A 24490-nucleotide genomic window follows, 5' to 3' on the forward strand; every position below is an offset into this window, starting at 1 on the left:
TTTAGGGTTGAAGATAGATTGGTTGATGGACAAGTGGGAGGGGTGGAAAGTGATTGGTTAGTTGGCTGGTGAAGGATTGGATAGGTTGCTTCATGAGAACGGTATGATGCGTTGGTCAGTTTTGTTGGTGAATCGAGGGGGTGAAGGGTTGAGTGTTGGGATTTGTTTAGGGTACAAGGTGGGTTGAGTTGGTTAAAGGTGTAAAGGTAGGAGAGGTCAACTGGTTGATTGGTGAGGAATGATGGGTTGAGTTGGTTAGTAGGTTCGATTGGGGTGATTGGGTGCACAGGTTGGATGATGACTGGGAAAGGGTTAAATTGATGACTATCTGTGTTTGGGATGAAGGGGTGAGAATTTGGGTGATTTGTATTGAGTGGCACAATGGCTAGCACAGCTACCTCACAGCGCCAGGGACCCGGGTTCAATTGCAGCCGGGGGTCACTCTGTCTGGAGTTTGCACGTTCTCCCTGTGTCTGCGCGGGTTTCCTTTGGGATGCTCCAGTTTCCTCCCACATGTGGGTTAGGTGGACTGGCCACGCTAAATTAACCCCAGGGGGGATTAGCAGGGTAAATACAAAGATGTGCAGGTGAGGAGGAGGAGGGGAATTGGCCAGCTAATTGGATGAGTTTGAGTTTGGAGTGAGAGTTTCTCTGGGGAACTCCCGGGCTGTGTTTCTGAGCTCAGTCAGGAGGCGGTGCAGAGGCAGAGGGAGGGAAGGAGGGAGAGAGAGACAGGAGGAGGAGGAGGACGGAGTGGGGAAGCTGAGCAGAGGGAAGTTTGTTGGGGAAGAGGTTGAGATGAGCTCGGACAGGCTGGGCAGTGAGCGCAGGGGCTCCAGCCGGAGGAGCAGCAGCAGCAGCGGGGCAGCTGCGGACTGTCCCGGGCCGAACCCCCGCTCCGTGTCCGCCGGCAGCTACTGGCAGGACCCGCTGGCCATCGACATGAGCCGCAGCGCAGTGTCCGCCCCCAAGCTCCGCAGCCGGGAGCTGCGGGTTGTCTTTGTGCTGAGTGAGAGTTCGAGTCCCCAGTCCCAGGACAGTCTGTCCCTCAGGTGTCTCCAGGAGGCTTGTGAAGATGCCCATGCCGCCCTACAGATTGTACCCTTTGGCAGGCTGGTGCTGGGCGAGACTGCCACCCTGGATTGTTTCTACAACGCAGGTGAGTGACCCCCAACACTGTCCTACCCCCCCATTCCCCCTACCCCCCCCGCCCATTCCCCAACTCCCATTCCTCTACCCACCTGCCCACTCCCCTACCCCCCATCCATTCCCCAACTCCTGTTCCCCTGCCCCCTGCCTGCTCCCCAACCCTCTGTCCATTCCCCTACCCCGTTCCCCTACCCCCTGACCATTTCCCTACCCCTGTGCCTCTCCCAATACACGACCCCCTGCCCATTCTATTGCCCCTCTCCCAATACCCTACACCCTGCCCATCTCCTAATACCCTACACCCTGCCCATCTGCTAATGTTCTACCATGCCCATCACCACCCCCCCATCATGCCCTGTCCTCCCCCTCTCCAACTCCCTACCCCTTGCCCATATGGCACCTCATCTCACTGCCCCTTCCCCAACTTCCATCCCAATCCCCACCCCTGCCCATCTCACTCCAACCTAAACCATGCCCTGTCCTCTCTCCCTGTCTCATTCCATCCCTGTCCATCTCCTGCCCTAATCACTACCCTTGAACCCTGACCCCTGTGGAATAAAGTGATACTCTTGCCAACGTATTTGTACAATAGTTAGCAGGTTTTTGTGATGTTGCTCACAGTTAATTTGAGGGCGATCATAAGGAGAAATAATTGTATTTAAATATGACATGCATTTTATAACACATTAACTGTAGCGAAGTGCTTCACAGCACTGCTGCCTCATAGTGCCAGGGACCTGAGTTCAATTCCAGCCTCGGATGCCTGTCTGTGTGGAGTTTTCACGTTGTCCCCACGACTGCGTGGGTTCCCTCCAGGCGCTCCGGTTTCCTCTCACACTCCAAAGATGTATAGGTTAGGTGGATTAGTGGGGTAAATACATGGGATTACGGCGTTTGGAGAGTCAGTGCATAATGATGGGCCGAATGGCTTCCTCCGGGATTCTATGATGAATATTTGCAAAGTGGGAAAAGCGTTCATGGTGGGCTCCAAACTCAACCAGTCTTCCCAATAAGTTTAACTGGGTGGCACGGTAGCATAGTGGTTAGCACTGCTGCTTCAAGCTCCAGGGACCTGGGTTCGATTCCCAGCTTGGGCCGCTGTCTGTGTGGAGTTTACACATTCTCCTCGTGTCTGTGTGGGTTTCCTCCAGGTACTCCAGTTTCTTCCCCACAGTCCAAAGATGTGCAGGTTAGGTTGATTGGCCATGCTAAAAATTGCCCCTTAGAGTACTAGGATGCGTAGGTTAGAGGGATTAGTGGGTAAAATATGTAGGGATATGGGGGTAGGGCCTGGGTGGGATTGTGTTCGGTGCAGACTCGATGGGCTGAAGGGCCTCTTTCTGCACTGCAGGGTTCTATGATTCTGTGATCTAATTAGTGAAAATTTCTGGCTCACCCACGATTGGATGTTGGGGAAGCAGCCTGATAATCGAGGAGCAGTGGGAAAGTTGAGTGAGATTTCACATCTTTGAGAAGTCCCAAATTGCTTTATAGTCAGTCAGGTACTTTAATAAACTGTACTCAATGTTAGACAGAATGTAACTCAGTTAATGTGCAGCAATGTCCCACACACAGTAGTGAAACAAATGACCAGGTATAATGTGTTCCACATTAATTATTCTCTCCTTAATCTGGTTTCCAATGGGGGTGCCATAAGCATAGACATGGGTCAAGCGTGGAGGAGGAAAAACACGTTGCTAAGATGGCGGCGCGGGCTCGTTGGGCCGAAGGGCCTGTTTCCCTGGGATGTGTTGTTCTTTGTTTAATTTTGGCTGAGGGATGAATAGGCCAGGCGAGAACACTTGCGTTTTTATTCAAAATTGTGTCGAGATCTTTTAGATCCACTAAAGAGGTCAGACAGTGGCTCAATTTAATATCACCTCTGACAGGGGAGCACCCCCTCTGTACTGCACTGAACTGTGTGCATCCAAATCAGCTTGTCTTTCAGACCCACTGATTGTTTGACCTTACTTATTTCCACACTCCTTCCTGGTCCCCACGTTAATGGCTCTCTCTCCATGTACTCTGTCTCTCGCTTTGAACTCCACCATCATCACTTCCCTTCTCAGAAAGCCAACTCTTGATCTCCACTGTCCAAGCAAACCATTGTCCCATCTCCAACCGCCTTTCCCGAACGTGTTGCCATGTACACATTCTGTGACCTTCTTTGCCACAGCTCCATGTTTGAATCCCTCCAGTCAAGTTTCCACACCTGCCACTGCACTGAGGCAGCTTATTACCAGAGTCACAAGGGACACCTTGTGTGGCTGGGACACGGCACAGTGCTTAGCACTGCTGTCTCACGTGCCAGGGACCTGGGTTTGATTTCCAGCTTGGGTCACTGTCCATGTGGAGTTTGCACATTCTCCCCGTTTCTGCATGGGTTTCCTCCGGGTGCTCTGGTTTCCCCCTGAAAGACGTGCTGGTTAGGCGCATTGACCCGAATAGGTGCCGAAGTGTGGCGACTAGGGGAATTTCATCTTAAGGCTTACATTAACACTGCAATGAAGTTATTTGTGACTAATAAATAAATAAACTTTACCTTTTACTTCACAATGATAAACTTTCCCTCCTGATCCTTCTCCAGCTGTATGCAGCCTTTGACACGGTTTGACCACACCGTCCTCCTCCAACACCATTTCCACATTTGTCCAGCTGTGAGGGACCCCTCTCATTCTCTAATAAATACTAATTCAAACCAATAAAAAGTTATTGAACCTGGGGAGGTTGGTTGAAAATATCAAAACTGAGATTTTTAGATTTTTTTTTGGGCAATAGGTGTTTAGGATTTTGCAGCAGAGGTGGGTTGGGGGTGTTAGAGCAGCCATGATCTAATTGAATGGTGGTCCAGACTCGAGAGGATAAATGGCTTATTCCTTAAGGCTGCAAGTTTATTGAGAATTTCATCAGAGTCCTTCCTAGATTCAGCAATGTAACGTATGGCAGAGACCTCTTTACTAAGGACCTGCTTTCCCATTGTTTGTTCACTTTGAGGACTTCTGGCTGCTGTCTAGAAACAAGGTTTAAAGTTTATTTATTAGTGCCACAAGTAGCACAGTGGTTAGCGCTGCTGCTTCACAGCTCCAGGGTCCTGGGTTCGATTCCCGGCTCTGGTCACTGTCTGTGTGGAGTTTGCACATTCTCCACGTGTCTGCATGGGTTTCCTCGGGTACTCCGGTTTCCTCCCATAGTCCAAAGATGTGCGGGTTAGGCTGATTGACCGTGCTAAATTGTCGCTTAGTGTCCACGTAGGTTAAAGGGATTAGTGGGTGTAATATGTAGGGATGTGGGGGTAGGCCTAGGTGGGATTGTGTTCAGTGCAGACTCGATGGGCCGAAGGGCCTCTTTCTGCACTGTAGGGTTCTACGTTCTATGGTCTAAGTAGGCTTACAATAACACTGCAATGAAGCTACTGTGAAAATCCCCTAGTCGCCACACTCTGGTGCCTGTTCGGGTACACTGAGGGAGAATTTAGCACGGCCAGTGCACCTAACCGGCACATCTTTTGGACTGTGGGAGGAAACCAGAAGAAACCCACGCAGACACGGGCAGAATGTGCAGACTGCTCACAGTCAGTGACCCAAGCCGGGAATCAAACCCAGGTCCCTGGTGCTGTGAGGCAGCAGTGCTATCCACTATACCACCTTGCCACCATAATGACTAATAGTAATGACAAAAAGCTTTAGCTTTTGTTAATTAGCTGAAGTGTTACAACTGGACGCTGCTGAGTAAAAACCCAGAGGGGTTTGATTTCAGAATTCCTTTTTCTCTCAGTCCTCTCTCTCTCTCTAGATCACTAAATTACTCGTTCCACATCCAGTACTGGATGGGCAGAAATCTCCTCCAGTAAAATATTGGGAAGGTAACGATCATTTCTCTTCGACACCCACCATAAGCTCTGTCCCCTCGCTATGGTTTCCACCCCTTTCCCTGGCAGCTATCTGTGGCTTTTACAGAAAGTGAGCATCGCTGGTTAGGCCAGTGTTTATTGTCCATCCTTAATTAGGATCATAGAATCTATACTGTGCAGGAAGAGGCCATTCAGCCCATCGAGCCTACACCAACAACAATTCCACCCAGGCTAATCCTCTGACACTAAGGGTCAATTTAGCATGGCCAATCAACCTAACCTGCGCATCTTTGGACTGTGGGAGGAAACCAGAGCACTTGGAGAAAACCCACCCAGACATGGGGAGATTGTGCAAACTCCACACAGACAGTCACCCACGTCGGGAATCAAACCTGGGTCCCTGGCTTGCACCTATGGAGTTGCCCTTGAGAAGATGATGGTGAGCTGCTGCCTTGAACCATTTTGAAGGAGGAAGGGAGTTCTAGGATATTGACCCAATGACAGTGAGGGAATGGAGATATATTTCCAAGTTAGGATGGTGAATGAGATGGTTTGCACGTTCTCCCCATCTCTGGGTGGGTTTCCTCCCACATGTGCAGGTTAGGTTGATTGGCCATGCTAAATTGACCCTTAGTGTCAGAGGATTAGCCTGGATGGAATTGTTGTTGGTGTAGGCTCGATGGGCTGAATGGCCTCTTCCTGCACTGTATAGATTCTATGATCCTAATTAAGGATGGACAATAAACACTGGCCTAACCAGCGATGCTCACTTTCTGTAAAAGCCACAGATAGCTGCCAGGGAAAGGGGTGGAAACTCTAGCGAGGGAATGGAGCTTATGGTGGGTGTCAAAGAGAAATGATCGCTACCTTCCCAATATTTCACTGGAGGAGATTTCTGCCTATCCAGTACTGGATGTGGAACAAGTAATTGAGCGATCTAGAGAGAGAGAGAGGACTGAGAGCACAAGGAATTCTGAAATTGAACCCCTCTGGGTTTTTACTCAGCCGCTTCCAGTTGTAACACTTCAGCTAATTAACAGAAGCTAAAGCTTTTTATCATTACTATTAGTCATTATGGTGGCAAGGTGGTATAGTGGATAGCACTGCTGCCTCACAGCACCAGGGACCTGGGTTCGATTTGCGGCTTGGGTGACACTCTGTGAGCAGTCTGCACGTTCTGCCTGTGTCTGTGTGGGCTTCTTCCAGGTGGTGGTGTTCCCAGGTATCAACTGTTCTTGTCCTTCTTGGCAGAGGTCATGGGTTTGGAAGTTTCTGCCTTCCAGCACATGGCTGAAGCAGACTCTTCGTAACCTTGGTTATGAACTTTGGTTATAAGGTTCTGAAATCTTTATCAATGTCTATATTACCTCTGGACGCGAGCATTCGCTGCACTTCTGCTCACTGTGATTTAGCAGTCCTCCAAACTCTGCTTGTATTCTAACACACAGGTCCCAACCACCTATCACCTCTACGTAGAACATAGGACATAGAACACTACAGCACAAACAGGCCCTTCGGCCCACCAGTTGCGCCGATCACATCCATACCTACCAGGCCATAAACTATCTATAACTCCCAATCCCATTAGATACCATATACTCACCCAGAAGTCTTTTAAAAGACCCCAGCGAGTTTGCCTCTACCACCACCGACGGCAGCCAATTCCACTCACTCACCACCCTCTGAGTGTAAAACTTACCCCTGACATCTCCTCTGTACTTGCTTCCCAGCACCTTAAACCTGTGTCCTCTCATAGCGACCATTTCAGCCCTGGGAAATAGCCTCCGAGAATCCACCCTATCTATACCCCTCAACATTTTATAAACCTCTATCAGGTCGCCTCTCAACCTTCGTCTCTCCAGGGAGAAGAGACCTAGCTCCCTCAACCTATCTTCATAAGGCATGCCTCCCAATCCAGGCAACATCCTTGCAAATCTCCTCTGCACCCTCTCAATAGCTTCCACATCCTTCCTGTAGTGAGGTGACCAGAACTGTGCACAGTACTCCAAGTGGATACTGACCTCTGTGCTTACTGACCTACATTGGTCCCCTGTGAAACAAGATGTAGAATTCAAAATTAGTTATTTTAATTCTGTTATGAGATGTGGGCATTGCTGGCTGGGCAACTTGAGGGAAACTTGAAGATGGTGGTGTTCCCAGGTTTTGGCTGCACTTGTCATTTTAGATGGTTGTGGTCGTGAGTTTAGAAGGTGCTGTTCAAGGAACCTTGATGAATTACTGCAGTGCATCTTGTAGATGGTACTTGCTGCTGCCACTGTTTATCGGTTGGGGGACTGAATGTTTGTGGGAGGGGGTAGCAATCAAGCGGGGCTGCTTTGTCCTGGATGTTGACAAGATTCTTCAGTGTTATAAGAACTGTACCCATCCAGGCAAGTGGGGAGTATTCCATCACACTCCTCACTTGTGCCTTGTAGATAGTGGAATGCTTTCTTGGGGGGTGTGAAATCAGGAGGTGAGTTACTCACCACTGGATTCCTAGTGTCCAAATATGGCTAGTCCAATTCAATTTCTGATAACCTCCAGGATATCGTTCGGGGGGGATTCAGAGATGGTAATGCCATTGAATGTCTTGTTGGCGATGCCTATTGCCTGGTACTTGTGTGGTGCGAATGTCACTTGTCGTTTTCAGATCCTCCCCTCACTTTCTATTTTGGTAACCTCTTCTACTTCCAAAAAGCTCTGTGTCACCAATACTGGCCCCATTCTGCCTCACTGGTTTCAATCTCACCATCATTGGTGCCTCTGCTCTCAGCTGTGAAGGCCCTGACTTCTGCAGTTCCCTCCCTAAATCTCTCCTTCTTTTCCTTCCCTTGAGACATTCTTTGCAACCTGTCTCTATCACCAATATTACCTTACGTAGCTTGGTGTGTAATGTTGCTTTAACCCCATTCGTGTCATGACTGTTTCCACAGAGTATTTGGAGATGTGTTGCTGAGAGAGCTTTCTTGCAGCATTCCCTGCCCATCCTTAATTGTCCTTGAGAGGGCAGTTAAGAGTCAGCCACGTTACTGTGTCACATGTAGGCCAGACCAGGTAAGGAATGCAGATTTCCTTCCCTAAAGGTCATTAGTGAACCAGATGGGTTTTTACAACAATTGACAGTAGTTTTACGATCACCGTGACTTTTAATTCCTGATTTTTATTGAATTCAAATTTCACCATCTATGATGGTGGGATTTGAACCTGGGCCCCCGGAGCATTACCCTGGGTATCTGGATTAGTAGTCCAGTGACAATAGCACTATGTCACCGTCTCCCCTGTACGAAGTTAGGACAAACTGGAAATGCACTTAATTCTTCGAATCAGAATCATACTGCATAGAAGGTGGCCATTTGACCCACTGCCTGGAATTTTACCAGCACACTCGCCCGAGACTTGTCAGATTGTGCCCAAGACGAACAGGGAATGCCGTCCTGCGAGCCTGTGCCGGTAAAGTCTGGGCCGTTGTATGTGTGCTGGCTCTTTGAAGGAGGGAGGTGGTGGCATAGTGGTAATGTCACTGGACCAGTAATCCAGAGACCCAGGGTAATGCTCTGGGGACACAGGTTAAAACCCCACCTGATGGAATTTATAGAACATAGAACACTACAGCACAAACAGGCCCTTTGGCCCACAAGTTGTGCTGATCATATCCATACCTACCAGGCCTATCTATAACCCTCAATCCCATTAAATCCCATACACTCATCCAGAAGTCTCTTAAAAGACCCCAGCGAGTTCGCCTCTACCACCACCGACGGCAGCCGATTCCACTCACTCACCACCCTCTGAGTGAAAAACTTACAAAGAACATCCCAGCCCGGGAAACAGGCCCTTCGGCCCAACGAGCCCGCGCCGCCACATCGTCCCACACCTACCCCTAACATCTCCTCTGTACTTGCTCCCCAGCACCTTAAACCTGTGTCCTCTCGTAGCGACCATTTCAGCCCTGGGAAATAGCCTCCGAGAATCCACCCTATCTATTCCTCTCAACATTTTATAAACCTCTATCAGGTCGCCTCTCAACCTTCGTCTCTCCAAGGAGAAGAGACTTAGCTCCCTCAACCTATCTTCATAAGGCATGCCTCCCAATCCAGGCAACATCCTTGTAAATCTCCTCTGCACCCTCTCAATAGCTTCCACATCCTTCCTGTAGTGAGGCGACCAGAACTGCGCACAGTACTCCAAGTTTAAATTCAGTTAAAAACATACCTGGAATATAAAGCAAGTCTCATTAACAGTCACCATGAATCATTAATTGTTAGAAAAACCCATTTGGTTCACTAATGTCCTTGAGGGAAGGAAATTTGTTATCCTTACCTGGTCTGACCTACATGTGACTCCAGGCCCGCAGCAATGTGGTCGACTCTTAATGTCCTCTGAATTGGCCTTAGCAAGCCACTCAGTTCGTGGGCAACGAGAGATGAACAACAAATGCTGGTCTTGCCGTATCCCCACGAAAGGTTAAATTTTAAAGATGAATGAGTCTTGACTCCCTCCTTCTTGCCTCATAGGGTTTGCAACATTTTCCTTTTCCAGAATTTGTCATTCCTTTAAATATTTACCCAGATATAAAAATATTGAAAACAGTGGTTGGAAGACTGTTTGGTTGATAGTTAATCATCATCCACTTGGATGTTGCGACCTTTTGCTGGTACGGGAAAGCAGAGAGTCACGAGGATAGTTGTGTTGGCCGACTAATGGCTGCAGCACGAGGGGACAAGTCTAGTGATGAAGCCTCCAGGAATACGTTTCATCACAGTTGGCAACCCAACGGCCAATAAGTGTGGGGCGCGCACGGAAAAACAGTGACACTCAAATTTGGCACTGGAGGATGTTTCAGGAAATGTAAAGAGCAAAACACGTGCTAGTTGCAGCATTTCATGCGCAAACACCAATGCCAGTCTGGCATGGTTGGATAATACTTTAGAATGTCAGGAATGTTAGGCCTTTAATTTGGATCATTGCCCTTTTAAGACGTCCAACCATTGACGAGCTCAAAGGTCACTCAGAGTGTAATTGTTGTATAATCAGCTTGAGATGTGAACATACTTACCAATTTGAGACTGCAGTTCAGAAGGACAAAGTACTTAAAAATAATTTTCTCCTTGTTGTAGCCTCAGCTTAAGGGGTGGGGGAGCGGTGGTGGCTGTGGTGGGGACTGGGCACTTTGACATTTTCCAATCAGCTACAACTATTATCGATGTTGGAGTGTGCGTACGTTAGAACTTGTGTGTTAGTGAATATCTTGTGTTGGTAAACACATCTCCAGAGATCACTGCTTTTGTTTCTTTGGCAGATTGTTGACTTGTTTGTGCTAGTTTGTTGCAAGAAATTTTCTTAAATGCAATGTTAACATTAAACGTGGAAAGGAAATTTATCTTTAGCTAACACTTACCTGCATTGTCACAGACATAGCTTGTGATAACTCAACTGATATTTTAATCAGAGCCGTAAAGGGGTTCAGAAGGGCAGGGAGAGAGACGCGGGGTGCGGAAATGTCCCAACTCCAGAAAAGCATGCAGGAGCTACTCTATCTGCAGTCAAAGGGGGTGACGTCAGGGAGGATCTCCGGCAGGTGAAGAGCCAGCAAGCCCCGCTCTTTGCCTCGGAGGCTTCCAAGGTCACCTTCCGATCCAGGGTCCGCTCCGTGGAGCGGGATGAAAGGTGCTCGCGTTTCTTCTTCCAGAAGGTACACAGAGAAACCTCTGTGATCAGCAGCCTGAAGGAAGAAGACGGCTCTGTAAAGTCATCGCAGTCTGATATTCTGAGGATCTGCAAGTGCTTCTATGCCGGGACTGTGTGACCTGAGGCCAACAGACAGCACGGCCGCCCAGGCCTTCCTCTCATCTATCACACAGGTCTTAGACGACGGCGAGTGGGACAGCCTGGACAGACCATAGTTTCTGGATGAGCTGACAAAGGCCGTCGAGTCCTTTCAGAAGGATAAAACTCCCAGAAGCGACGGCTTACCGGCTGAGTTTTACTCAGCGTTGTGGGAGTTGACGGGCCCGGACCTCCTGGAAGTATAGGAGAGTGTGCTTCTGGAAGGTAGAATGTCAGAATCCATGAGGAAAGGCATCATCACCCTCATCTACAAGCAGAGGGGGGAAAGGGAAGAAATTAGAAATTGGCGACCCAATTCACTATTGAACGTGGATTATAAAATCCTGGCCAAAGTCACCGCCAACCGGGTCAAATCTGCTGTGGGGTCAGTGATGCATCCCGATCAAACCTGTGCTGTACCCGGCAGGAAGATCTCTGACGGCCTCGCGCTACTCAGGGATACGATTGCCTACTGCAGGATAGGCAGGTGGATACGTGTCTCATCAGCCTAGACCAGGAGAAGGTGTTTGACAGAATATCGCACAGCTACATGATGGATGTGCTCTCCAAAATGGGCTTTGGGGAGGGAATCCTCAATTGGATCCAACCTTCCTACACAGACATCAGTAGCACAGTCTCAGTCAATGGGTGGGGATCAGATGGTTTTCAGATCAGGTCTGGAGTGAGACAGGGTTGCCCTCCCTCCTCTGTCCTTTTTTGTGTGTTGCATTGAACCCTTTGCCGAATCCATCAGAAGGGACCCAGGCAGTAAAGGGGTTACCACCCCAGGTGGTGGAGGCACGCAGGTAAAAGCGTCGCTCTACGTGGATGACGTGGCTGTCTTCTGCTCGGACCCCTCGTCTGTTCGCAGGCTTCTCCAAGTCTGTGAGCAGTTTGAGCTGGCCTCGGGAGCCAAAGTCAACTGGGGCAAGAACAAAACTATGTTCTTCGGGAACTGGGCTGACTAATCCTTTGTCCCCTTCGCTGTCAGGACAGATTACCTTAAGTTGCTGGGGATATGGTTTGGACTGATGGGGGCGTGCGCCAAAAAACTGGGAAGAGCCCGTCGCCAAAGTAAGGCAGGAATTGGGCTTGTGGGAGCAACGCTCCCTCTCTATCACCGGCAGAAACCTGGTCATCCGGTATGAGGGACTGTCCGTTTATTGTACGTGGCGCAGATCTGACCTATCCCCAAATCCTGCACAGTCACCCAAGCCATCTTCAAGTTTCTCTAGAGATCTAAGATGGATCATGTCCAGAGGGAAGCGATGCATAAATCTCTGAGGAATGGAGGGAAAAATGTTTCCAACACCACTCTCGTCCTGATGGCCACCTTTGTGTGCGGCTGTATCACACTGTGTGTAGATCCTTGGTACGCTAACAGCAAGTGCCGCTACTTTTTGAGGTTCTACCTGTCCCACACCGCTGTGGAACGCTGTACTTCATGGAGAAATTTTTCCAGAAACACGCCTTTGACCACATGGCGATCAAGCAGTGGTCAGCGCATAATGTTCTTGAGGCCCTGAGAGAAAAGGTGATGGCAGATCCTGTCGGATGGTTCCCTGAGCAGACTGTCAGTGTCATCACCAGAACTTACAAACAAGCACCAAGACCTAGTGTGGCTGGTGGTGAGAAAGGCACTCCCCCCTCAGAGCCGTCATGCACACTCAAGGTCTCAACACCAGTGCATGCTGTCCTTGAAGCAGTGTGGGGGGGAATGAGATGGTTGCACACCTCCTTGTGGAATGTGCCTTTGCAAAGAAGGTCTGGAGTGAGTTGCAGTGGTATTTGTCAAGGTTCATCCCGAGCAACACAGGACTCTGTGCTCTATGGGCTGTTCCCAGGGACGCACACCGAGACAAACATCAACTGCCTCTGGAGGATCATCAACTCGGTGAAGGATTCTCTTTGGTCTGCCCGAAACTTGCTGGTCTTCCAGTGCAAAGATTTGTCCTCGACTCAGTGTTGCAGACTGGCACATTCCAAGGTCCAGGACTCAGGAACGGTCTCAAGCTTGGGGCAGCTGCTGCAAAGGCACAATGGGAAAAGTCCACTATTTAAAACCTTCCAACCAAGGCAGACCGAAGGGCTAATAACTGTTTTAAAAAAAACCCTTGGAGGACTGTGTGCAACTCTGTAAAAACAGGAATGTATATAGTTTATTGAAAAACTGAACTGTAATGCCTTGGAACGGAGCACCATAAAGTATTGTAAATATGACCTTTTTCTGCACCTTGTAATTATTGGGAATATCATTTTTGTAATGATTTATTTCAGAGTATTTATGAATAAAATATATTCTTGAAATTAAGTAAATCAGAGCTATGTTGTGTTATGAGTTACTCAGATGCTGAGGGAAATTCTTTCCCTTCAAGCGCACAAGTTATTGGGTATAAGCTCTGGAGGAGTGAATTTAATTGCTGTTTCGATGCTAGGTTGCAACCTCAAGTACTTTTTAAAAGCATGTTTACTAAGGTGTTGAAGCCAGTCTCAAATAACTGTGTTTTATAAAAGTTTAATTGCAAACTGAGTCAGGTCCAGGCCTGCCTGCTCCTGTACCATTGCTTCTTCAAATCCTTTAAAAATGCGAGATGTAAAAATGTGCGTTAGCAGCACGATGGCATCAGTGATGATATAAATCCACTGGCAGTAAGTGGAATGATCCACAGATTTGTTATCATTGACCAGAGAGCCAGAAGTTATGCATAGAATCTTTAGAACAAATCAGGTGATGTATACTTTCTATGCCTGAGATAAAATATCTTGCGCAGTGTTGGAACTGGTGGCACAGTGATTAGCACTGCCAACTCACAGCACCAAAGGGTTTGATTCCCGGCTTGGGTCACTGTCTGTCTGTGTGCATGTTCTCCCCGTATCTGCGTGGGTTTCTTCCAGTTTCCTCCCACAATCTGAAAGATGCCCCGGTTAGGTGCGAAATTCCTTGCTAAATTCTTCCTCAGTGTACCCGAACAGGCGCCAGAGTGTGACTACTAGGGAACTTTTCGCACTAACTTCATTGCAGTGTTAATGTAAGCCTATCTGTGACACTAATAAATAAACTTTTACTTTAAACTTTACCCTTGATTGTTCGGAGGTTATGGTGGTTGTTACAAGATCCACCGTACTTTCTCTTAGAGTTTAGCTGGCTCCTGACAGGTCTCGGGAGTTCTGCACGTGCCTGGTTTGAGAGCGTGAGTAACTGAGTGTTTCAGGCTGAGGTTAGGTCTGGTGTGGCTGGGTAAAATGAAACTGGTGCAAAAGGCCAGTCGTGTGACCTGGAACAAGAGTCCTGCACTCAAAGAGTGTCAGGTGGGGATACGGAAAAGTCCCAGAGGAATTTCCAGACGGGGAACAAGGTGAAGTCCCAGTTAGAAAGAGGAGCAGAGGCTCCAAGCGGAGAGCCTTGAAAGATTTGAGGGCTTAGGACGAATCCTGGAGAGGGCAGTGGAAAGTGGATGACTCCATTCTGCAGTCCCGTTGGGATTAAGCTGTAGACTGTTTGGTGCAGCTGATGAGCTGGAGCTGTGTTTGTGAGTTGGTGGTGGAATGCAGACTCGGCAATGCAGGGGAACAGAGTCTCATGAGATGGGATTGAAATGCTGTGAGGTAAGAAATTGTTGGATTGGAATTTGGAGACAATTCCAAGGTTAGCTCTCTGAATGGTGAAGGCTGGAATTCTTAGTAAGAGAATCAGAATTGCAATGATGGATGACTCACTGTTCACTGACATCTGCATGGGTTACTAAGAAATCCATAGAATCTGTTTTGGTCGCATTTACCACTTAATGTGTAGAGATGTTGTAGCAGATGTTGGTGAGACCTCATCTGGAGTACGGTGTACAATTCTGATCCCCTTCCTTAAAGGATAAAGCTTTCGAAGCCGACCAGAGAAGGTTCATTTGACTGAGTGCTGGGCTTGGGGTTTTCTCGTGAGGACAGGTTGGACGTGTATCCATTAGAGTTTGGAAGATTTGAGAGGTGATCTTAACCGGAATATACAAAACCCTGAGGGGGACTTGATAGGGTGGAAACTGAAAGGATATTTTCCCTTGTGAGAGATACTAGAACTCGGGGACACAGTTTAAAAATAAGTGGTCTCCCAGCACCAGGAAAAATGAACCTATTTGCAAACTTCTTTCTGAATGAAATATCTCTGAATTGCCTAAGAAAAAAACCTGCTTAAGTAAATACTTCTTCAATTCGGGTCCTTTATTCAGAATCTCTGCGACTCGAATAGGGGACCATTTTGAGCCTGCGACTCTCCGTCTGCGGCGTGCATGCTCCAAATCAAAATCTTGCGCCAGAACCTGCTGCTTTTTAGAAACATAGATGCAGGAGGAGGCCATTTGGCCCTTCGAGCCTGTTCTACCATTCGTCACGAACACAGCTGATCACCCATCTCAATAGGTGAACCTGCTTTTCCCCATAACCTTTGATCCCATTCGCCCCCAAGTGCTATAGAAAGGTATTTTGGTAAGATTTCAGCCGCGGTTGCTGTCCTTCTCGCTACTGTATTCGATTCTTTCTCTCTCTCTCGGATATCTTGAGAACAGTCAGATTTATTATTTGGATTACAGATGGCAATGTTTCAAAGTACAAAGTTTCACTCCTCAAACTTGTAACACACTGTGCTTGCCAAATAAGTTCCCCCGCTGTTTAAAAATAAGAAATAACATCCAGTGCTCCACACTGCGTGTTTAACATCTCGATGATGATTTTATAAATAAAACCAACATTTAAATTATTACCTCAACAAGGCAGCAGGGTGGCACAGTGGTTGGCACTGCTGCCCCACCGCCAGGGACCCAAGTTCAATTCCAGCCTTGGGGCTGTGTGAAGTTTGCATGTTCTCCCTGGGTGGTCCAGTTTCCTCCCACAGCGCAAATATGTGCAGGTTAGGTGGATTGGCCATGATAATTTGCCCCTTTGGTGTCAGGGGATTAGGAGGATAAATATATGTGGGGTTACGGGGATAGGACCTGGGTGGGATTGTTGTCGGTGCAGGCTCGATGGGCCAAATGGCCTCCTTCTGCACTCTAGATTCCACGATTAATGGGTGTCATGCTGACTTCTCTGAACTTTGGCCTCTCGCCGTTAATCCCTAATTCTCGTAACTTTGCTCCCAGTGATCTTTCTTCCTATTGAGTCAGGTTGGAAGCTGTTAATGTTTATAATGCTGTAGCAATCGGTAATAATTGAGTACCCTGGTACATTGAAAGGATTGCTTACTTTAATAAGAAATCTCTTTATTTAACTTGTCATTTGCAACCAGTGAATGATGTGACCTACAACACTTTGCAAAACCTGCAGAACGAAATCAGTGCACAGCCGTAGAGTGTAAATCATTTGCAGGAAATGTACTTGCTGACGTCCCTATTGATTGATTTTTGTGTTGCTGCAGTGATTCACTGATTCCGGTAGCGCTGCCAATTGACTGATTCACTTGTTTAATTGTTTACTTAATTTGTAGTGTTCTTATTGACCTGTTCCTCCTTTTGCTCTAATTCACTTGTTGCTATCCCCACTGCTCTGTTCATTGACTGCTTAAACTGGGCAATAAAATTATTCATTAACTGCAGCCCCTTCTCCATTTGATTCCTGCTTGTTTCACCTTGTGATTCCTGGAAGTTCAAAACAATCACACCTTGGAACTCACGCTGAGTTTAAAAGTTTACTTACCACAAGTAGGCTTACATTAACACTGCAATGAAGTTATTGTGAAAATCCCCCACTCCGGCACCTGTTCGGGTACACTGGGGGAGAATTTAGCAATGCACCCTAACCAGCACGTCTTTCAGACTGTGGGAGGAAACCCACGCAGACACGGGGAGAATGTGCAGACTCCACACAGACAGTGACCCAAGCCGGGAATCGAATCCGGGTCCCTGGTACTGCCCTTTGGGACAGTGTTACATTAAAGGTGCTATAAAAATGCAGGTTGAGGTTTGATTGATTCTTTATTCTGTGAATTATTGGGATTATCCGGTTCCCGTTCCCAACTCAGTCCGGCGATTGTGTAGAAGGAAAGCTGTGACTGTGAATCTGTTTGTGTCAGAATCGAGCACTCTATCCTTGGTCAGAATGACAGGAATGATGCTGACCTTGAGGTGAAATTTAAAAAGTAAATTTTTGCTGTATCAGCCAAGTTAATCGAATGTTTCCCTTTCAGTTTAATCCCTTCAGTGCCGGATGTTATTACAGCAAGAAGGACTTTATGGAACATCTTTCATGACCTCAGGGTGTCCCAATAGCCAATGATATAAAAGCAAAATGCCGTTTTAATGTAGGCAACTTTAAAAGACAAGTTTGAACACTGATCTCCCACGAACAGCAGTGAGATAATGATGATGCAGGGGAGATCTCACCTGCTAAGAGTTTTCCTGAATCCATTACATTCCCAAGGAAAGGTGGAACCTTACTTTTGAAAAAGCATCTGAACGGCAGCCTCCCCAACAGTGCGGCGCTCGCTCGGTGCCCACCCTCTGACGGTGTGGCGCTCGCTCGGTGCCCACCCTCTGACGGTGTGGCGCTCGCTCGGTGCCCACCCTCTGACGGTGCGGCGCTCGCTCGGTGCCCACCCTCTGACGGTGTGGCACTCGCTCGGCGCCCACCCTCTGACGGTGCGGCGCTCGCTCGCTTGGCGCCCACCCTCTGACGGTGCGGCGCTCGCTCAGCGCCCACCCTCTGACGGCGCGGCGCTCGCTCGGCGCCCACCCTCTGACGGTGCGGTGCTCGCTCGGCATCTCCCTGGAATGTCTGCCAATGTTTTGTGCCCTTCTCTCTGCAGCCCACATCCTGCCCTGCAGCTCTGCCCAAGATATGTTTTGACATGTTGTAAAATTCAGTGGGGGCGGAATGCAATCTTGATCTGCAACTTCTGTAGCTGTGTAACCTGCAGTCTGTAGGGAGTCAGCTGTACCCAGTGGATCAGTCCAGCATAGAGCGAGCGTGCAGAGGGTATCTGTTAAATCTACCTCAGCCTGCCCAGCATTTGAGTATGGCTGGGCTCCAAAGTAAATATGTATTCACTTTCACGTCTGACATTGGAACTGTGTGTGCTGTGAGTCAGTATTAGAGATTCTAGGCCGTATATGGAATGAAGTGATTATTCCCCCTACTTTAAAAAAACCACAGTGTGGTTGAAGGACAAAGACTCGAGTGTTTGTCTTGAGGTGTTTCCCAGCTATTTGTTGAACATGACATTTTGAATATTTGGACGATGATCTAGCTTCGTGTTTCTTTGGGAATTCTGAATGTTCTCCCAGCTGAGGGAGTGAGACCATGTCCCATTCCTAAGGCTTGAGCGCAGAGCCATTGCTGACAGTCCAACGCAGTGCTGAGGGAATGCCACACCAGCCAAGGTGCCATCTTTCAGAAGTTGAGTTAAACAGAGATCCTGTGGGTCCTCAAATGGGTATTTAAAAAAAAAACAAATCCGATGGTGCTATTTTTAAAGAACAAGAGCATTCCCCCTGGTACCCAGATCAACAAATATCCTTCCAATCAACTTTGCCAGAATAGGATGCTACCAGGACTGGAGAGGGTGAATAGACTGGGACTTTTTTCTCTGGAATGTAGGAAGCTGAGAGGTGACCTGATGGCGGTCTACAAAATAATGAGGGGCACAGACAAGGTACACAGTCAATATCTTTCCCTAAAGTTAGGGGAGTCTAAAACTAGAGGGCATAGGTTTAAGGTGAGAGGGGAGAGATACAGAAGTGTATAGAGGGGCAATTTTTTCACACGGAGGGTGGTGTGTGAATGGAACAAGCTGCCAGAGGTGGTAGTAGAGGCGGGTAAAATGTTATCTTTTAAAAAGCATTTAGATAGTTACATGGGTATGATGGATATGGGCCAAAAGCGGGCAATTGGGATTAGCTTAGGGGTTTAAAAAAAAGGGCGGCACGGACAAGTTGGGCCAAAGGGCCTCTTTCCATGCTCTAAACCTCTCTGACTCTATAATAGAGGCCAGCTGGACATTATCACAGCATTATTGTGGGATCTTCCTCTGTACAAAATGGCTGCTTTGTTTCTGACGTTACAGCAGTGATCACACTTTTGGGCAGCACTATTCTGACTGTGAATGTCTGGGAACATCTCTGAGTTATTTTGTTCATTCTGCCACTGAAATGGGCACACTACAGTGATGCCAGCCAAGGCAACAGTTTGGTTAATTTGGTGATGGGGGAGGGGATACTTTACTTGCCGCTGTTTTGAGTAGCAGAATGATAATAGGACGGGGGTGAAGCGATAGTGAGTGGCCAGGCTTGGTGTGAGTGTTGCTCTGTAAGGAGACAGAATCTTCAGGGCTCATTAGAAAGAAAGGATAAGGAAGGCAATTTGAAGATGAAATGATGTGACAAGCTGGCTATCTGACTTAAATAACTGCAGAATTGGAGGACAAATACCAGGTGATCATCCTCAAACGGGTTAAGAAATCATAAGGATCATTTGTAGTAATTTAGCCAGATGCTGGCTTCAGTCACCACCTTCTCTGCTCCCTCAGCTTACAGTCAGGTCGTCTTCACCTTGGGATCTAGAACTCCGATCCTAGTACAGTTACAGGCTAGAAACCCACGCTGGCTGATTCCCGTTGGCCGAACTTCCACTCACTCAATAAGGCAGCTTGTGCTCCGCAAAGCCCGTGGGTAGATCTACTCATCATTTTCCCCAAGGCCTTGGTGGCCGTCATAACATATTTATCAGGGTACGCCAAAGACTTTAAGATAATCTGCAGTATTGTGTGCAGTTTTGGTGTCTTTATCTGAGGAAGGGTGCCCTTGCTATAGAGGGAGTACAGCGATTCTGGGATGGCAGGTCTGTCACACGAGGAAAGACTAAATTAGTTAGGATTATATTCTTTGGAGTTTAGAAGAGTGAGAGGGAACGCTATACAAACTTATAAAATTCTAACAGGGTTCGGCAGGGTAGGTTCAGAAAGAATGTTTCCAATGGTGGGGGTGTCCAGAACTAGGAGTCAGGGTTTTAAGGATAAAGGCAAACCTTTTAGATCTGAGGGGAGAAATTTCTTCACCCAGAGGGGAGTGAATATGTGGAATTCACTACCACAGAAATAGTGTGTTATTTTCAGGAAGAAATTAGGTACAGCTCAAGGGACTAAAGGGATCCAGGGATATGGGAGGAAGGAGGGGGGGATCAGGATATTGAATTCGATGATCAGTCATGATCACAATGAATGGCGGAGCAGGCTCGAAGGGCTGAATGGCCTCTTCCTGCTTCTAGTTCCTATGTTTCTACAACTGGCAAAGAACCAATGGGAAGATGTGAATGTTTTTCACACCATCATTTATGATCGGATTGCTCCATGGAAAAGATGGTGCAAGCAGATTCCATCGTACATTTCAAAAGTGAATTTGAGATGTACTTGAAGAATAACAATTTGCCCAGGATATGGGGCAAGGGTAGAGGAGTGGGACTAATTGGTGCTGGCACAGGCACATTGGCCTGAATAGCCTCCTGCATTGCTGTAAGCTTCCTTGATTCGAGAGACCTACCTAATGCTGTGTTGAATGACTCCTTTGTAAAGACGAAGGGGAGGTTTGTGGAGATGGGATAGACGGGGTTGACTGCGGCTGGAATTCTCCCGTTGTTCCCCCTCCATTGTCACTGCCAGTGAGAATTTGGTGCTCGGCTGAGTCTTGGTTCATTGCAGCAGGACAGGAGAATCCCAGCTACAGGCAAGGCTGGAGAATCCGGCCCAAAATAAATTATAATGCAGTTTCTCAGTGCCTTGTGTGTGAATTATGTTGAATTTACAATGTTTAATCGTACCATAACATAAGGTACGGAATTAAATCCAATGCTGCTTGTTGGAGACCAGCTACTTGTTTATAACTCCCACTATCTTGTTGCTATTCTGCTGAGATGCTGCGGTTGTGATGTTGGGGATTACACTTTGGGTTGTAACGTCGGGGGATGCGCTTTGGGTTGTAATTTTGGGGTTTAATCTTTGACCCCCCCCCCCTGTTGATTGAAATATTAATTTCAGGTCCTTTCTCTGAGACTGGATGTAACTATTCAGTCCCTCTCAATCTGACCCCCTCCATTGTGAGACTGGAAGTGGAAACCAGGCCTGTTCCCAGTAGAGAGGGTGTGTGAGCGTTTCTCTGGCTGATGGGAAGCCCAGGAGTAGGTCGTTCTTCAGACCTCAGTGTCCTGGGTACAGGTGATGCGTAGGTGGAGGGAGGGAGTGGTAGGAGGGTTTGGCTTCAAGGTGATAAAAGATAAGAACAAGGAACAAAGTGAGGGGAGATGTATTGTCAGATAGATATCCTTCAACTAAAAGAATGTAGCCCAACCTAGATGTAACGCTGATCAGATTTTCCAAGTGTTCTATTAATGGTGTTGTTGTCTCCAGATGTTGCAGTGGTGGAGATGGCTGACCCTTACTGTCAACCTTCACTCTTCTATCACCTTGGTGTCCGTGAGAGTTTCAGTATGACGAACAATGTAGTCCTTTGCTGCAACAGTAATCTGACATCGCTGCCGTCACTACAGGTAAGGGGGGGGCACAGTGGTTAGCGTGAGAAACACAGCTCACAGTTAAACAATTTAGTCAAGTCAAGTTCTGAAGGAGCAAGATTTTATTTGACGTTCTCGCAAGACCGGGTGTCTAGCGAAATAGGCACACCTCACATAGATTTGCAGCACATTTTATACCTTTTTTACAAGCATTGTGATGGCTTTGCAATGTGATGTTCTCTCCTAATTGGTGGTCCCTGTCCCATCTATGTGTTGACATTCTCCTATTGGCTCGAGGTGACCCAAGTTCCCATCCCCTCTACTCTCCATCTAACCAGGTCTCCTGTTATCACAAGAGTGCATTAGCAAACTCATCCATCTTATCCAACACTGTTATATGTCCAGTTCAGATTGGCGGAAATCAATCCTTTGCCAACTTAATCACTGCTGTCCCAACCATCTCAGTGACCCCTTCCCCCTTTTATGCTTAGTTGTATAAACAACACATCTTGCAGACCATTTGCTTTTTATAACGTGGGCCTCTTACATTCCTGCAGGATGTGGTGTATGCTTCACTGCACATCACATCTCTGATGTTATCTCTACATTACAGGCAGTCTTTTTATTATCCCTAACTATTGCTGTGTTAGCAGCATCGAACCTTATGTCCTGTGTTTGTGACTAAACTCACAGTTGTTTCCATAATGTGGGTTATCAATGTGCCTAACTATATCCAGTCTAATTAACTTTAAGCTATTTCTCTATGCTCTACAGATACATGTGTTAACAGCATCTTTACCTATTGCTCACAGTTAGTACTGTTGCTTCACAGCGCCAGGGACCTGGGTTCGATTCTCAGCTTGGGTGACTGTCTGTCCGTGTGGAGTTTGCACATTCTCCCTGTGTCTGCGTGGATTTTCTCCGGGTGCTCTGGTTTCCTCCCACAGTCCAAAGATGTGTGTGGATTGGCCATGCTAAAAATTGTCCCTTAGAGTCCTGAAATGGGTATGTTAGAGGGATTAGTGGGTGGACATGAGGATGGGGCTTGGATGGGATTGTGGTCAGTGCACATTCTGCTATTCTATGATTCCAAATACCCCAATCAAGTTGTGTTGCCACCTTTTGTTCTGTTTTCTGCCTGGGTTTTAGGTGTGTGTCAGAGCTGGTGTAATCCCGATTCCCTCCTGCAGGTTCAGACTGAGGGTCATGTGGCTGCTGACTGTGTTAAGGTTCTCTTCACTGGGTGTGTCAGCTGCTGTCCAGTTGTGTTTTGAGGATAAATATAGCTGAAAAATGAAGGCCTCGCGTTCCCAGACTGACAGAGTACATAATCTGTCTCCTCGCTTGGACAGGGTTCCAACAGGCTGTCTCTCTGATTCTGCATCGTTCTCTGTAAGAAGGATTTATGCCAATCCCATTTGATATTTTAATAGAAAGGAAAATACTGTGGTTGCTGGAAATCTGACATGAAACAGAAAATGCTGGATAAACTCAGCAGGTCTGGGAGCATTAAAGAACAGAATCATAGCATCCCTTGGTGCAGGAGCAGGCCATTAGACCCAATGAGTCTGCACCAACTCTCACCGATGGAGTACCTTACACAGGTCCTTTCCCCCACTATCCCTGTAACCCCACACATTTCCCATGGCTAATCCATCTAACCATTGCATCTTTGGATTGTGGGAGGAAACCAGAGGAAACCCAGACAGACATGGGGAGAATGTGCAAACTTCCCACAGACAGACATAGAATCATAAACTCCCTACAGTGCAGAAGGAGGCCATTCAGCCCATCTAGTCTACATGGACCACAGTCCCACCCAGGGTCAATTTAGCATGGCCAGTTGATCTAATCCGCACATCTTTGGACTGTAGGAGGAAACTGGAGCACCCGGAAGAAACCCACATAGACATGGGGAGAATGTACAAACTCCACACAGACACTGACCCAAGCCTGGAATTGAATCAGGGTCCCTGGTGCTGTGAGGCAGCAGTACCAAGCATCGTACTACGTCTGTGAAGAGAAAATCAGTGTTAATGTTTTGAGTCCATGTGACTCTTCTATAGGACTCATTTGATCATTTATTCTCTTTGTGATTAAATAACAAATTCTGTACGTATCCAAAAGGAATAACTGGCCCTGCTTTTTCTGTCAAGGGCCAAAATTGACCAATCCAAGGTTGTGGTCAGTTTGTCCTGTGTGCTGACTTGTCAAGGCCCATCTCCATCCTGAAAGGCGCACCCTCAACTCAATGTCCTTGCATCCTATTGGCTCATCTAAGACCCCCGTCACTGTGCTGCACTCCTTGTGAGCACCAGTTGTTGCCCATCTCTGTGCTGACCTGAGCACAGCTCCCTCTGTGCACCCCTCCACCCCACACCTCAGAGACTGACCTGGTCTCAGTCAGGTTCTGTGTAGGTGACCCAGATGCAATGCCCCTCCTTCTTCTCTGCAATCTCTCTGCACTTGTGGCCCATTTGACCATTCCACTGTTGTGCTCCTCAGCAGGGCCTCTTGATCAGGCTTCAGGCCCACTGTGGCCGGCTCATTTCCAACAATGGCTTCCCTTCCTGTCCCATTGACTTGACCCCAATAAGCATTTGCTGGCCTGATTTTTTTTTTTCCCTCCTCATCCACAGGATAATGCCAATCTCCACTTTAGGAAAAGAAAGGACGTGTATTTATATAGTGCCTTGCATAACTTCAAGATATCTCAAAACTCTATCCACATGGTGAAGTCTTTGATTTATTACTGTCACATGTATGAGTATACAGTTGAAAGTATTGTTTCTTGCACACGATACAGCCAAAGCATATTGTTCATAGAGTACAGAGGAGGGAAGGAAAGAATACATAGAGGAGAAGGAAAGATTAGGTGCAGAATATAGTGTTGCATTAAAGTTAGGGTGTGGAGAAAGATCAGCTTAATATAAGGTAGATCCATTCAATCGCCTAACAGCAGCAGGGAAGAAGCTGTTCTTGAGTTGATTGGTATGTGACCTCAGACTTTTGTATTTTTTTTCCTGACGGAAGAAGGTGAAAGAGAGAATGTCCTGGGGCCTTATTTATGCTGGCTGAATTGCCGAGGCAGGGGAAAGTGTAGGCAGAGTCAATGAATGGGAGGCTGGTTTGCATGATGGACTGGCCTACGTTCATAAGTCTTTTTTGAAGTGTAGAAAATGC

General features: G+C 47.4%; 1 protein-coding gene across 1 annotated transcript in view; it reads left to right on the plus strand.

Moving 5' to 3' along the window:
• The first annotated feature begins 769 nt into the window (after nt 1-769).
• The window catches only part of LOC145357706 (mitogen-activated protein kinase kinase kinase 5-like), a 168043-nt gene continuing 144322 nt past the window's right edge, over nt 770-24490 (plus strand). Inside the window, 2 exon segments of the mRNA XM_080211133.1 lie at nt 770-1159; nt 21204-21343. Of these exon segments, the coding sequence (XP_080067259.1) occupies nt 799-1159; nt 21204-21343 (501 nt within the window). The 5' untranslated portion in view covers nt 770-798.

Source organism: Carcharhinus amblyrhynchos, chromosome 24 (assembly GCF_965287045.1).
Source record: "Carcharhinus amblyrhynchos chromosome 24, sCarAmb.v2.hapA, whole genome shotgun sequence".
Classification (NCBI taxonomy): domain Eukaryota; kingdom Metazoa; phylum Chordata; class Chondrichthyes; order Carcharhiniformes; family Carcharhinidae; genus Carcharhinus; species Carcharhinus amblyrhynchos.